The 16,239-nt window shown below is 38.1% G+C and overlaps 2 protein-coding genes across 3 annotated transcripts; both read left to right on the forward strand.

Moving 5' to 3' along the window:
• The first annotated feature begins 1,121 nt into the window (after window positions 1–1,121).
• LOC135598823 (G-type lectin S-receptor-like serine/threonine-protein kinase At2g19130) lies at window positions 1,122–3,747 on the forward strand. 2 transcript variants are annotated; one of them, XM_065093184.1, is made up of 2 exons: window positions 1,122–1,367; window positions 1,646–3,747. In XM_065093184.1, the coding sequence occupies exons 1-2, from the start codon at window positions 1,263–1,265 to the stop codon at window positions 3,572–3,574; spliced, it is 2,034 nt and encodes a 677-aa protein (XP_064949256.1). In that variant the 5' UTR covers window positions 1,122–1,262; the 3' UTR covers window positions 3,575–3,747. The 2 variants fall into 2 exon arrangements, with proteins under 2 accessions (XP_064949256.1, XP_064949255.1); XM_065093183.1 differs by having other exon boundaries at window positions 1,187–3,747.
• A 7,349-nt stretch (window positions 3,748–11,096) lies between these two features.
• LOC135598824 (G-type lectin S-receptor-like serine/threonine-protein kinase At2g19130) lies at window positions 11,097–13,796 on the forward strand. Its single transcript, XM_065093186.1, has one exon. The coding sequence runs from the start codon at window positions 11,230–11,232 to the stop codon at window positions 13,621–13,623; it is 2,394 nt and encodes a 797-aa protein (XP_064949258.1). The 5' UTR covers window positions 11,097–11,229; the 3' UTR covers window positions 13,624–13,796.
• Window positions 13,797–16,239: the final 2,443 nt, after the last annotated feature.

Genomic DNA, 16,239 nt, shown 5'->3' on the forward strand with positions numbered 1-16,239 from the left:
ATAAATATGAAAATTTCTTTAAAGATTTACATCATATTAGATTGACTTCATTCCTTGAGACATTATATATATATATATATATATATATATATATATATATATATATATATATATATATATATATATATATATATATATATATAAGAAGGTGGGTGCCAATCCCCATCAATCATATGACCGGTTCATAAATTTGAAGACAACTCTTTAAAGATTTACAACATATTAGATTGAGTTGATAACCTTAAGATACTATATATGTCCAAGAAGATAGGTGCATGTCTCATTAATCATGTGATCGGTTCATAAATATGAAAATGTCTTTAAAGATTGATAACATCTTATATTAACTTGATTAATCATTTCATAAGATATTATATATATAAGAAATTGGGTTTAAGTCTTCATCAATTATTTGAACATATCATAAATATATGAAGACGTCTTTAAAGATTTTTTTTTAATGATGTTTAGTGAAGATTGCTTCACATACTCGATGAAACACCTTCGAACTTCCCAAATTCTTGTAAGCATTTAGGCATAGTCGTGGTATTGGGAAAAGATCTAACTTTCATATACATGTCAATGATTATCTTTCTCATGACTATGAAAGGGTGACATCTTACTAATTTAGCTGTTCATGTCCGGTATTAACATAACCACTATTGATATAACAAGTTAGTTCGTAACTCAGAAGGGGAAAAGAATCTTCCTACTTCTTATTACTGTATTACTAATAATAATAATACATAACACTCGTTCATTTTTGGATTTGGCTCAAAGCCATGTGAAATTGACCCAGAGAACTCGAGATTTTGTCTGTCGTTTGTTTCAGAGATGTTAAGTCTCACTTGTTTGATAGTGTAAGACTTTGTTTTTGACTCTTTCATTTCTTCTTTAAAGAAGAATAACATCTAACAAAATTTATTTATGAATATCTAATATTAAGAGAAATAATTATTGACGTCTTGATTAATATGACACGATCTGATGTGATTGAGGTGAAAATAATGAGCTTTCGAGATATCGCTTGCATAAAGACTTTTTGACGCTTGAATTAGTTATCGCAAGTCTATTTTTAGGTCAGACATTTTGGATTTTTGTGTGAAAGATGATTTGTCAAAGATGAAGCATTTCAAGGTCGACTGGTTACCCTGCTTTGTCTGTGTTGCAGAGATTCACCATGTCTGCTAGGAGAAGACACATGGCTCAGCTTCTTGCTCTCTGCTCGTCTGAATTCTTTCTTCTCTTTACCTTCAGCGCCCATGCTGGTGCTGCAGATGACAGCCTCTTTCGAGGCCAGTCTCTCTCTGGAGGTCAGACCATGGTCTCCAGAGGTGGCAAGGTCGAGCTGGGTTTCTTCGCCCCAGGTAACTCTTCCAAGTACTACATAGGCATCTGGTACAAGGTGTCCAAGCAACCAGTAGTTTGGGTAGCCAACAGGGAGAAACCTGTTGCCAGTGCTTCATCTTCAGAGCTCACGCTCGCCGAAGATGGCAACCTTGTCCTCCGCCTCAAAGACTCGAAGAAACGGATTTGGTCATCCAATTCCTCGAGCTCCCTTGCTTCCAACTCCACTGTCGCAGTGCTTCTTGATGATGGTAATCTTGTTCTTAAAGATAATATAACTTCTGACACCTTGTGGCAGAGCTTTGATCATCCTACCAACGCATGGCTCCCTGGAGCAAAGCTCGGATACAACAAGTTGACAGGACAAGATTGGTTCCTCACTTCGTGGAGGAACCCAGAAGACCCTTCACCGGGAATGTTTACTATGGAGTTCGATCCGAATGGCAGCGACCAGTTCTACCTTGTGAGAGATCGGAGACATCGCTACGCGACCTCCGGGCTTTGGAATGGAGACACGTTTACAGGCATCCCAGAGATAAAATCGAACCACTTCGTTGACTACAGCCAGGTTACCAACACGAACGTGAACGAGTTCAGCTACCGCGTCCGTGACACCGCCTACACACACTACCTACTGATAGATTTCACCGGTGAACTGAGGAGGCAGAGATGGGATAATGACGCCAAAGTGATGTTGCAGTTCTTCTCGCTTCCGAGGGATCCATGTGATGTGGATGGTCGCTGTGGGCCGTTCGGTAGCTGCAACAACTTCACCACCGCTCCCTGTCAATGTTTCCAGGGATTCAACCCACGGTCTTCGAATGAATGGGCCCTGGGAGATTACACCGGAGGGTGCGTCCGAAGAACTCCTCTACGCTGTGGGGAAAGAGATGGATTCCTCGAGTTACCCAACACGCAGCCCCCCGCCAACCCCGTGCGCATGTCAACCATCGGCGGTCGAGAAGAGTGTCGAACTGCTTGCTTGCGGAATTGTTCTTGTACTGCTTATGCTTATCAATCCGAGTGTTCGATTTGGCAGGGCGACCTTCTCAACCTCAAATCTTTGGGTTCGAGCAACGGAGCAGAATCAGGAGCTATTTATCTTCGTGTTGACGCTTCAGAATTGGCAGATAATTATCACAAGGACAGGAAAAAGACGGCGACGATTGTCGTCGGTGCAGTGTCAGGTGTTGCTGTTATCGCTGTCGTCGTCTTGCTTTTGGCCTTGAGATACCGCAAGGGGGCAACCGTCGGAGCTTCAGGAGGCGTTCAAGGTCCTATAATTACATTCGACTACAAGCTCATAAGAAAAGCCACCAGGGGCTTCTCCGAGAAACTCGGGCGAGGAAGCTTCGGGTCGGTGTTCAAGGGAGAGATACCGGACTCGGGCGCCATAGCGGTGAAGAGACTGGAGAGCATAAGGCAGGGGGAGAAGCAGTTCAGGATGGAAGTGAGCACCATCGGGACGATTCACCATGTCAATCTGGTCCGTCTCCGTGGCTTCTGCTGCGAAGGTGACAAGAGGCTGCTCGTCTACGACTACATGCCTATGGGCTCATTGGATTCCGTTCTGTTCGCCGATGACCGCGAAGCTTTGGACTGGAAGAAAAGGTACCGGATCGCGCTGGGGATCGCAAGAGGCTTAGCGTATCTTCACGAGAGGTGCAGGGAATGCATCATGCACTGCGACATCAAGCCGGAGAACATACTTCTCGACATGGATATGTGTCCAAAGATCGCCGACTTCGGCATGGCCAAGCTGCTGGGCCGCGAGTTCAGCCGGGTGCTGACGACGGTGAGGGGGACCATCGGCTATCTCGCCCCGGAATGGATCACAGGATCCGCCATCACTCCCAAAGCGGACGTTTACAGCTTCGGGCTAATGCTGCATGAGATCGTCTCGGGAAGTCGAAACACGGAGACGCGCGAAGAATGGAATCGGTTTTACTTCCCTCTTTGGGCTGCAATCAAATTGCAAGAAGGCGACACTCTCTGCTTGCTGGATCCGAGGTTGAAGGGGAAGGCGGACGAGGAGGAGCTGAGTCGAGTGTGTAGGATTGCATGTTGGTGCATTCAGGATTTGGAGTGCAGTAGGCCGAGCATGGGAGAAGTGGTTCAGCAACTGGAGGGAGTATTAGACGTCAGCATACCGCCCATCCCTGCCTTGCTAAAGAAGCTTGTGGATGATGAGTCGTCTGAGGATAACTACTACTACACCACCACCTAGAATACATAATGGTAGTAAAACTTGGTGTCCTACGCATTATGAATAATGTTGTACTAACGTAACACGCCTTATATGCTCTGCTGTAGCGTGATAGTGTTTTAATTCTACTATGTCGCGTTGATTGAAGAAGTTGAGCACAGCTTAATTAAATAAAGAAATAGTTTATTCTAGTAGATTGCTCTATTTCTTTGATACCTATAGAAGAAAGGGGATAAATGGGTCTGTGCAAATGGAAGATTTAAATTACAAATATCTTTTGTGAGAAAAAAAAAAAAAGCATTGAATTGATCTAAATACAATTGAGAAAGGCTCGTTATCCAATAAAAATAATAATTATTGATATTTGCAAAAATAATAAAAAATGCTTTCTACTATTTATTATTCCCACTATATCAAGCTATTAGATTCAAATAGTCATGATGATTAAACTTTTTAACCTTATCATATTAATATAGATAGATGCAGGTATGGCATCTTAATCAAACCCCAACCAATCCAAGTAGAAAATTTTGAATTGCGAGTGATATGAAAAATGAATAATTATAACACGTTAAAAAAAATAATTTCATCCATAAAGCATACCATTATTTAAATTATTATGAAATTTTACATCATGTTGTTAGTATTATCATAATGCAATCAAGATTATCACGCATGGATATTTTACATTTTAAAAAAATGAATAAAAGTCACAACTTCTTAAATTTTTCCAGAGAATAGTTTTAAACTCTTCCAATTTTTTAACTTAATTTTAGATGAAAAAACATAATTTAGACATAAACAACCATCCAATAAATGAGAAAAAAAATTATAATCAAGGAAGGCTAGTTTGATAATACACAAAACGTCATACATTGCTGTTTCGCTGCTCTTCGTGAAACATAATCCGAAGCGACTGAGTTTATGAAGCATCCAAACGATGGCATAGATCAACACAAGAACGAAACTCCACACGACGGCGAGTAAATCCGCAATTTGATAATGCCATAGTTGGATTGATTTCGTGGAAGAGAAGTCACTTAAGCATATTTAATCTGAAATAGGAATACGTGTTCCTTACAACTAGGGCAGGTTCCGCTGGTACAACATCATTCAGGCATTCACCAACAACAAGCATACATGGTTTCTTACACACGTCCAAGTGCGTTTTACTGTACGAGATGGAGCCAAAGTTCTATTCCTCGACCAAGCCATCATCGGCAAATAGCTTTCTAAGTAACCCAGGTATGGGTGGTAAGCTGACACCTAATACTCCCTCCTTCGTGTTGCTCGACAACTTCTCCCATGCTTTGCTGCCATGCTCGGCCTGCGACACTCCACATCCAGAATGCATAACTCTAAGCATAAAATATGATATGAAAAAATTCTAATGTTAAGTTTAAGATTAAATAATAATACATCAGATTTATGATATATACGTTACGACGTTATTTGAAAAGTACTTTATCAGATATATAGAGATACAGAACTAGACGCTACTTATCTTTTCTTATTATCCTTTCACAGAATTACTTAGATTGCTAGATTAAAAACAAAAGAGGAAGAGAGAATAATCGTAATCTTTCAATAATTATCATGTATCCATATCTCGTCCATGTCCCTCATCACGTTATCACATCATCACTTAGTTTAGTTACTATGAGATCATGTCTATATATCTAATTAGATTCTAAAAATTTCAAAAAGCATTTTATATATGACCATAAATTTTAAAAATAAGTTAATAAATCTAATAAATATAATAATACTATAATAACTTCAACTATCAATATGAATCATAACGATTATATGTCATCAATGTCATACTCATTTCTATATAATACAACATTGTTAACCTTTTCTAATATAGTCAATAATGATAATTATAATTTATTTTATCAAGATAATCATATTATTATATTCAACTATAATATAATATGCACAAACATACATGAATATAAGATAACAGAAATATATAACTTTAATTAAGTAAGAAAAAAATATCAATAATAATATTTACATTAACATGCAACATCATATCTTTTAAGAACATCTTCTTTACATATTTTAGATTGTAAAGCTTTAGTAAACTAATCAACAATTTTCATGGTGGTGGTCAGATTCTCAATTGACACTTATTTAAACTCTTTCTCTAACCACCAAATACTTTATCTCGATATGCTTAGAATCACTAGAATACTTATCATTTTTAAAGAAAAAATATTACGGTATTATCACAAAACATCTTCAGTGGCATGACAATTGAGTCAACCACACTAAGTCCTAAGATTAAATTTCATTATCATAAATCTTGATTTGTGGTCTCAAAATATATCACAAATTCAGCTTTCATTATTGATAATACAATAAATAATTACTTTATATTTTTAAAAAAAGTTACCCCTTCAACTTATATGATTGTTTTCTCTAGCCCGTTTTCTTTTTTGTATGTCCTAAGAGACTATGGGAGGTTTCGGGGAGGCTAACCTTTGCGGACAGACACGTAATGATACCGCACGACTATTTGATAATGCTATAGTTGGATTGATTTCGTGGAAGACAAGTCAATTAAGCATATTTAATCTGAAATAGGAATCCATAAGCGCAACTCAGGAAGGTTCCACTGGTACAACGTCATTCATCATCAGAGGCATTCACCAACAATTACCAACAAAGTCTATTACACACGTCCAAGTACGTTTTACCATACGAGATGGTGCTGAAGTTCTCTATTCCTCAACCAAGACATCATTGACAAATAGCTTTCTAAGTAACCCAGGAATGGGTAGTAAGCTGACACCTAATACTCCCTCGTCCCTCTTGTTGCTCGACAACTTCTCGCATGTTCGACCTGTGACACTCGGAATGCAAACTATAAGCATAAAATATACAGTATTGTAAACATAAAATCTGCAATATATTATATTAAATATAAAAATATTTTTTTATGTTAGGATTGAAATTAAATAATTAGATCTAGTTTTACGATACGTATTTTTTTATGTCATCTGAAAAGATATCTCTATTTTGATTTATAAGGGCATTGTTTTTATATCCAAGATAACTATTAATCTGTAAAGAACTAGATCCTTCTTCTTTCTTTCTAGCATTTCATAGGACCACCTAAATTGATGGTTAGGGAGAAAGTTGAGGGAGACTGTAATCCCTCAACTATAATAACCTCTCTTTTTCTTCTTATTATCTTTAGTTCTTAGAGGTCCCGTTTATATATAGACGAGAGCAGGATAAATAATTAGGAGAGTTCCTACTATCAAGGTTATCTCCTAAGGAATCATATTTTAAGTAAACTTCTTTTCTATTAGCCAATATATGTCATCAGAATCTAATTAGTTATATTATATATATCTTATCCAATTATAAAGGATCACAAAATCTAACATTCTTGACTTCCTCATGAGAAGATATAAAAAAGATATTTAAAATCAAAATAAATAAAATAAAATTTGTTTAAAAAATAATTTTACCTAATTGGATTTCAAAGAATTTTGAAAAGTATTTTATACATGGTCATGAATTTTAAAACAAGCCAATAAGTCAAATAAACATAATAATACTATATTAAGTCCAACTATTAATACTAGTCATAGCAGTTGTACATCATCAATGTCTATTGGGAAATCCTTGGGGGCTACATCATATGTAAAAACCCTGAATCCCTACAGATATCTAGGAGAGTGTGAAGGAGATCAAGTGCCCTCATCTCTAGTAGTGATCCACACAGCAAGGCTACGACGACACTCCTCAAAACTCCAAGTCTACTCCGAGGTGGAGAGGGGGAGGAGAATATGAGAGGCAAGCAAATGCTCTAGCCTATGAACTATTGATTCCCTCCTATTTATAGAGGTCCCCTATCAACTTAACCCTAATGGATCCTTCCCTATTGGGTATTGGATCTTCATCCAACTACCCAAGCCTTTTAGATTAGTAGATCTCTATCCAATAATCTCTCATGAGTGCTTATTGGATCTCATCCATAGGATCCAATAATTTTAGGGGTTTATTAGATATCCAATAAGATAGGGGCTCAAGCAGATATCTCATATCTGAACCTCTACTAATCGCAATGCCTACCATATGTGTGTGACCCTCTAGGTCCAATATCGAGCTGGCCGTGAGTCATATTTATCAGAACTCCTTCTGGCTCAATGAATTATTATCTCCATAATAATTCACTTGACTCATCGACTACGGATGTACTAGGCCACTATGTCGTAGTCCCCAAACGATACAGAGGAATCCAATCCATTGGATCTGTCTGTCCTCAATTATCATGTATTTATAGTCCCTCATCCATGTAATATCCCAAAGACCGGATACCGGGCATGGTGCTATCAAACACATACGGTTTCTACTCGAGTCTCGCTCTAATCGGATTCTCCCAGAGAACTTTTTCTCTCTCAATTCGAATGACCCTGGCTAGGGATTTGTCTGAGCAAGAACACATGAGACATTCCTCTCATGACACCGAGAGTGGATGATCATCTATCAACACTCAATAGCCCTCGTAAGGTTGACTACTACTCCCGAAGACCGCTTGTGCTAGATCTAGGACATCCAAACCTATAAATCCAGTATCAAAGAGTGGAGAACTCATACAAGACATCCTTAGTGTCTCAAGTCTAAGGACTAGATATACCACTAGGACCACAGAATCGTTGTATGACAATAAGGCATCATCAACCATCCAGCATTCCGTAAGCGGATCAATCAGTGAACTCATTTCCCAATGAGCACTTGTATTGTATCCCTAGTGTCTCTACACGAGCAGCTATTAGATCAGCTGTATCCATCATATGGATGGGTATATAACACACTAATTTTCTAAGAGATCTTTGTACATTTTAGTACCATCATGTATTGGATATCCTATATTATCAGTTTCATTCATGATTTTTTTAATTTTAAATATAAATTATATTTTAATTTTAAATATAAATTATATTACTAAATCTAAAGGAACAATCGTCATGAAATTTGATGTCTATCATTTCAAATCCTTTTCATCTGGAAATCATGTGATTGAGCATTTTTTTATTGTTTCAATAGAAGGAGGCTAAATAATCATATTAGTTATAAGAACTTTGGTTCTTGCCAACGTACTCTGGTATCTAACTTTCTTGAATCTTCTAAGATATGTTTCGTAAGTGGCTATTATTTGTACTAGATTAGTTGAACTTTTTTAGCTAAGTTTATTAAGAACTTAATTTTCTTTTTTAGGACGATGCTTTATGATCATATCATAATCTTCCGGTCGTTTTAGTCAATCTCTTTTTTTTCTCAAATTCAAGTTCTTCTAACTGAAATTATACTTTGCTCTTACAATCAGTCGGTGATTATGTTATTATTACCATATAGCTAATGCTCCAAATTTTTAAATAAAAATTACTGCTCTAATCCAGATGATGGGTAGGATAATTCTACTCAATTTATAAGCATTAGACGAAATCTTACCATGTTACATTTACCCATATTTAATCATACCCTTGAACCATCACTATATAATATATAATAAAGTCTTCGTGGTATAGTAAGAATATAGGCAGATATCAATATTCTTTTAAATGCTTTAAAGTTTTTTTTTTAATTATTTGTTATATATGTATGATATATTAATATATTAAATTGACTTTGTCAATCATTTCTCAAGATACTATATATATCTAGTAAGGTAGGTGTATATCTCCATCAATCATGTGATTAATTCATAAATATGAAAATAACTTTAAAGATCTATAATATATTAGATTGACTTGGTCAATTATTTCTCAAGAAAGATGGTGGATACAAGTCCCCATTAGTCATGTAATCAGTTCATTAATATAAAGATATTTTTCAAAATTTATAATATATTAGATTGACTTGGTCAATCATTTCTCAAGATACTCTATATGCTTATGAACCTAGACATAGGTCCCTATTAATCATGTGACCAAAGACATTAAAGATTTACGACATATTAGATTGACTTGATCTATCATTTCTCAAGATTATATATATATATATATATATATATATGTATATAAGAGGACGGATACAAGTTCCATCAATCATGTGATCAGCTCATAAATATGAAGATATATAACATGTTAGATTGACTTGGTCAAGATGTTATATATATATATCCAATAAGATGGACACAAGTCCCATCAATCATATGACTAGTTCATTTATGATGACACACAACATATTAGATTGACTTAGTTAATTATTTCTCAAGATATTATGTATATCGAAGAAGATAGTTGCAGAACCCAATCGTGGCATTGGGAGGAGATCTAACTTTCATATGAATATCATCCTATTCAATGCTTCGCATCTCTCTCATTACTATGAACGGGTGATGTCTAACTAATTCTCTTGGTGTAAGAACTGCTAAGATAGTTTCAGCTGTTCATGTCCGATATTAACATAATTACTTTTTACATAACAAGTGATAAGGGTAAAAATGGCAACAGATGCCACGACGTCAGCCATGCCAGGTGGACGCACTGCCCGAGGAAGCAAGCATTAATGCCGACTTGATGTGCGCCAACGTCATCAGCTCTCAGCCAACAACCTCAGCATTTGACTCCGTGCGCTCGACCGAGGCAAAGGAGCACATCGATCGAGGCGTGCCCATACCCTACGGTAGCCCGGTTCTCCACGCAACCCCAGTGGCAATGTCAGATGCCACGAGAGGTACTGTCCTGCCCCTGCAAGCAACCACATCAGGTAACATCAAACTCATCTATAAATACCCCAGAGTTCTAAACGAACAGAGGGGGGAGGGGACACAACTCACACAGAAGCACTCCCTCTTCCACCACCCTCTCCACATCGCTAACTTGATCGTCGGAGGGGTCGGGTCGAGCCTCCGACCCGACCAGTGGGCAGGTGCGAGACGAGGTTGCCTCTTCCCCGACGCTGTGGCAGAGCTCTCCCCTGACGGGACATCCAGATCACCGCGGTCGGCCACCAGAAGGACCCGAGGCACGCCACGCAAGATCCCCGTAATTCGGACCCCTGAACGAGCCGCATCGGCCCCGAGGGCACGGCTAAAAAAGTTATTTATCATAACAACAAGTTAATTCATAACTTAGAATGTTAAAAGAATCTTCATGCATCTTCTTATTGTGTTACTAATAATAATACCTGACACTCGTTCATTTTTTTATTTGGCTAAAAGGCTATGTAAACTTTAGCTAGAGAACTCAAGACATCTAACTAAATTCATTGATGAATAACCAAGAAAATAAATTTGAGCATAAAGATATCACCCATAGAATGAAATAAATGTTAAAGAAGATATTGAGAATTGATTTTATCTAGATAATTATTATGTTTTAAATAGTTATAGATAATCTTTGATTTAAAAAATTATGAGATAATTTTTATATCAAATTTAATAATGAGTGATATGAGTAGGTGAAATAGTTAACATTAGATCCTATAAATAGGATCATAGTTTATGAGGTACGATAGCGTGCACATGAGATTATTTTGTAAGTATTCTTAGTCTTATCTATTGTTTAATCCTATTTTAATTTTTTAATTAAAATTTTATCTTTTAGTTAGATCATAGTTTTTTTTATTTTTTTTTTTTTCTGTTGCTCCTCCATCCCAACGTATCAAACGTTTAAGGTCAACTGGTTACCCTGTTGTTGTAGAGCTCCACCATGTCTGCTAGGAGAAGACAAATGGCTCAGCTTCTTGCTCTCTGCTTGTCTGAATTCTTTCTTCTCTATACCTTCAGCGCCCATACTGGTGTTGCAGATGACAGCCTCTTTCGAGGCCAGTCTCTCTCTGGAGGTCAGACCATGGTGTCCAGAGGTGGCAAGGTCGAGCTGGGTTTCTTCGCCCCAGGTAACTCTTCCAAGTACTACATAGGCATCTGGTACAAGGTGTCCAAGCAACCAGTAGTTTGGGTAGCCAACAGGGAGAAACCTGTTGTCAGTGCTTCATCTTCAGAGCTCACGCTCGCCGAAGATGGCAACCTTGTCCTCCGCCTCAAAGACTCGAAGAACCAGATTTGGTCATCCAATTCCTCGAGCTCCCTTGCTTCCAACTCCACTGTCGCAGTGCTTCTTGATGATGGTAATCTCGTTCTTAAAGATAATATAAGTTCTGGCACCTTGTGGCAGAGCTTTGATCATCCTACCAACGCATGGCTCCCTGGAGCAAAGCTCGGATACAACAAGTTGACAGGACAAGATTGGTTCCTCACTTCGTGGAGGAACCCAGAAGACCCTTCACCGGGAATGTTTACTATGGAGTTGGATCCGAATGGCAGCGACCAGTTGAACCTTTTGAGAGATCGGAGACATCGCTACTGGGCCTCCGGGCTTTGGACTGGAGACACGTTTAGTGGCATCCCAGAGATAAAATCGAACCACTTCGTCGACTTCAGCCAAGTTTCCAACACGAATGTGAACGAGTTCAGCTACCGCGTCCGTGACAGCGCCGCCACACACTACATAATGCTGGATTTCACTGGTGAATTGAGGAGGCAGAGATGGGATAATGACGACAAAGTGATGTTGCAGTTCTTCTCGCTTCCGAGGGATCCATGTGATGTGGATGGTCGCTGTGGGCCTTTCGGAAGCTGCAACAACTTCACCTCCGCTCCCTGTCAGTGTTTGCAGGAATTCAACCCACGGTCTTCGAATGAATGGGCACTGGGAGATCACACCGGAGGGTGCGTCCGAAGAACCCCTCTACGCTGTGGGGAAAGAGATAGATTCCTCGAGTTACCCAACACGCAGCCGCCCGCCAACCCTGTGCGCATGTCAACCATCGGCGGTCGAGAAGAGTGTCGAACTGCTTGCTTGCGGAATTGTTCGTGTATTGCTTATGCTTATCACTCCGAGTGTTCGATTTGGCAGGGCGACCTTCTCAACCTCAAATCGTTGGGTTCGAGCAACGGAGCAGAACCAGGAGCTGTTTATGTTCGTGTTGACGCTTCAGAATTGGCGGATAATGATCATAAGAACAGGAAAAAAACGGCGACGATTTTCGTCGGTGCAGTGTCAGGTGTTGCTGCTATCGCTGTCGTCGTCTTGCTTTTGGCCTCGAGATACCGCAAAGGGGCAACCGTCGGAGGTTCAGGAGGCGTTCATGGCCCTCTAATTGCATTCGACTATAAGGTCATAAAAAAAGCCACCAAGGGCTTCTCCGAGAAACTCGGGCGAGGAAGCTTCGGGTCGGTGTTCAAGGGAGAGCTGCCGGACTCGGGCGCCATAGCGGTGAAGAGACTGGAGAGCATAAGGCAGGGGGAGAAGCAGTTCAGGATGGAAGTGAGCACCATCGGGACGATTCACCATGTCAATCTGGTCCGTCTCCGTGGCTTCTGCTGCGAAGGTGACAAGAGGCTGCTCGTCTACGACTACATGCCGATGGGCTCATTGGATTCCGTTCTGTTCGCCGATGGCCGCGAAGCTTTGGACTGGAAGAAAAGGTACCGGATCGCGCTGGGGATCTCAAGAGGCTTAGCGTATCTTCACGAGAAGTGCAGGGAATGCATCATGCACTGCGACATCAAGCCGGAGAACATACTTCTCGACATGGATATGTGTCCAAAGATCGCCGACTTCGGCATGGCAAAGCTGCTGGGCCGCGAGTTCAGCCGGGTGCTGACGACGGTGAGGGGGACCATCGGCTATCTCGCCCCGGAATGGATCACAGGATCCGCCATCACTCCCAAAGCGGACGTTTACAGCTTCGGGCTAATGCTGCATGAGATCGTCTCGGGAAGTCGAAACACGGAGACGCGCGAAGAATGGAATCGGTTTTACTTCCCTCTTTGGGCTGCAATCAAATTGCAAGAAGGCGACACTCTCTGCTTGCTGGATCCGAGGTTGAAATGGAAGGTGGACGAGGAGGAGCTGAGTCGAGTGTGTAGGATTGCATGTTGGTGCATTCAGGATTTGGAGTGCAGTAGGCCGAGCATGGGAGAAGTGGTTCAGCAACTGGAGGGAGTATTAGACGTCAGCATACCGCCCATCCCTGCCTTGCTAAAGAAGCTTGTGGATGATGAGTCGTCTGAGGATAACTACTACTACACCACCACCTAGAATACATAATGGTAGTAAAACTTGGTGTCCTACGCATTATGAATAATGTTGTACTAACGTAACACGCCTTATATGCTCTGCTGTAGCGTGATAGTGTTTTAATTCTACTATGTCGCGTTGATTGAAGAAGTTGAGCACAGCTTAATTAAATAAAGAAATAGTTTATTCTAGTAGATTGCTCTATTTCTTTGATACCTATAGAAGAAAGGGGATAAATGGGTCTGTGCAAATGGAAGATTTAAATTACAAATATCTTTTGTGAGAAAAAAAAAAAAAGCATTGAATTGATCTAAATACAATTGAGAAAGGCTCGTTATCCAATAAAAATAATAATTATTGATATTTGCAAAAATAATAAAAAATGCTTTCTACTATTTATTATTCCCACTATATCAAGCTATTAGATTCAAATAGTCATGATGATTAAACTTTTTAACCTTATCATATTAATATAGATAGATGCAGGTATGGCATCTTAATCAAACCCCAACCAATCCAAGTAGAAAATTTTGAATTGCGAGTGATATGAAAAATGAATAATTATAACACGTTAAAAAAAATAATTTCATCCATAAAGCATACCATTATTTAAATTATTATGAAATTTTACATCATGTTGTTAGTATTATCATAATGCAATCAAGATTATCACGCATGGATATTTTACATTTTAAAAAAATGAATAAAAGTCACAACTTCTTAAATTTTTCCAGAGAATAGTTTTAAACTCTTCCAATTTTTTAACTTAATTTTAGATGAAAAAACATAATTTAGACATAAACAACCATCCAATAAATGAGAAAAAAAATTATAATCAAGGAAGGCTAGTTTGATAATACACAAAACGTCATACATTGCTGTTTCGCTGCTCTTCGTGAAACATAATCCGAAGCGACTGAGTTTATGAAGCATCCAAACGATGGCATAGATCAACACAAGAACGAAACTCCACACGACGGCGAGTAAATCCGCAATTTGATAATGCCATAGTTGGATTGATTTCGTGGAAGAGAAGTCACTTAAGCATATTTAATCTGAAATAGGAATACGTGTTCCTTACAACTAGGGCAGGTTCCGCTGGTACAACATCATTCAGGCATTCACCAACAACAAGCATACATGGTTTCTTACACACGTCCAAGTGCGTTTTACTGTACGAGATGGAGCCAAAGTTCTATTCCTCGACCAAGCCATCATCGGCAAATAGCTTTCTAAGTAACCCAGGTATGGGTGGTAAGCTGACACCTAATACTCCCTCCTTCGTGTTGCTCGACAACTTCTCCCATGCTTTGCTGCCATGCTCGGCCTGCGACACTCCACATCCAGAATGCATAACTCTAAGCATAAAATATGATATGAAAAAATTCTAATGTTAAGTTTAAGATTAAATAATAATACATCAGATTTATGATATATACGTTACGACGTTATTTGAAAAGTACTTTATCAGATATATAGAGATACAGAACTAGACGCTACTTATCTTTTCTTATTATCCTTTCACAGAATTACTTAGATTGCTAGATTAAAAACAAAAGAGGAAGAGAGAATAATCGTAATCTTTCAATAATTATCATGTATCCATATCTCGTCCATGTCCCTCATCACGTTATCACATCATCACTTAGTTTAGTTACTATGAGATCATGTCTATATATCTAATTAGATTCTAAAAATTTCAAAAAGCATTTTATATATGACCATAAATTTTAAAAATAAGTTAATAAATCTAATAAATATAATAATACTATAATAACTTCAACTATCAATATGAATCATAACGATTATATGTCATCAATGTCATACTCATTTCTATATAATACAACATTGTTAACCTTTTCTAATATAGTCAATAATGATAATTATAATTTATTTTATCAAGATAATCATATTATTATATTCAACTATAATATAATATGCACAAACATACATGAATATAAGATAACAGAAATATATAACTTTAATTAAGTAAGAAAAAAATATCAATAATAATATTTACATTAACATGCAACATCATATCTTTTAAGAACATCTTCTTTACATATTTTAGATTGTAAAGCTTTAGTAAACTAATCAACAATTTTCATGGTGGTGGTCAGATTCTCAATTGACACTTATTTAAACTCTTTCTCTAACCACCAAATACTTTATCTCGATATGCTTAGAATCACTAGAATACTTATCATTTTTAAAGAAAAAATATTACGGTATTATCACAAAACATCTTCAGTGGCATGACAATTGAGTCAACCACACTAAGTCCTAAGATTAAATTTCATTATCATAAATCTTGATTTGTGGTCTCAAAATATATCACAAATTCAGCTTTCATTATTGATAATACAATAAATAATTACTTTATATTTTTAAAAAAAGTTACCCCTTCAACTTATATGATTGTTTTCTCTAGCCCGTTTTCTTTTTTGTATGTCCTAAGAGACTATGGGAGGTTTCGGGGAGGCTAACCTTTGCGGACAGACACGTAATGATACCGCACGACTATTTGATAATGCTATAGTTGGATTGATTTCGTGGAAGACAAGTCAATTAAGCATATTTAATCTGAAATAGGAATCCATAAGCGCAACTCAGGAAGGTTCCACTGGTACAACGTCA

Source organism: Musa acuminata, chromosome BXJ2-1, assembly GCF_036884655.1.
Source record: "Musa acuminata AAA Group cultivar baxijiao chromosome BXJ2-1, Cavendish_Baxijiao_AAA, whole genome shotgun sequence".
In the NCBI taxonomy this organism is placed as follows: Eukaryota; Viridiplantae; Streptophyta; class Magnoliopsida; order Zingiberales; family Musaceae; genus Musa; species Musa acuminata.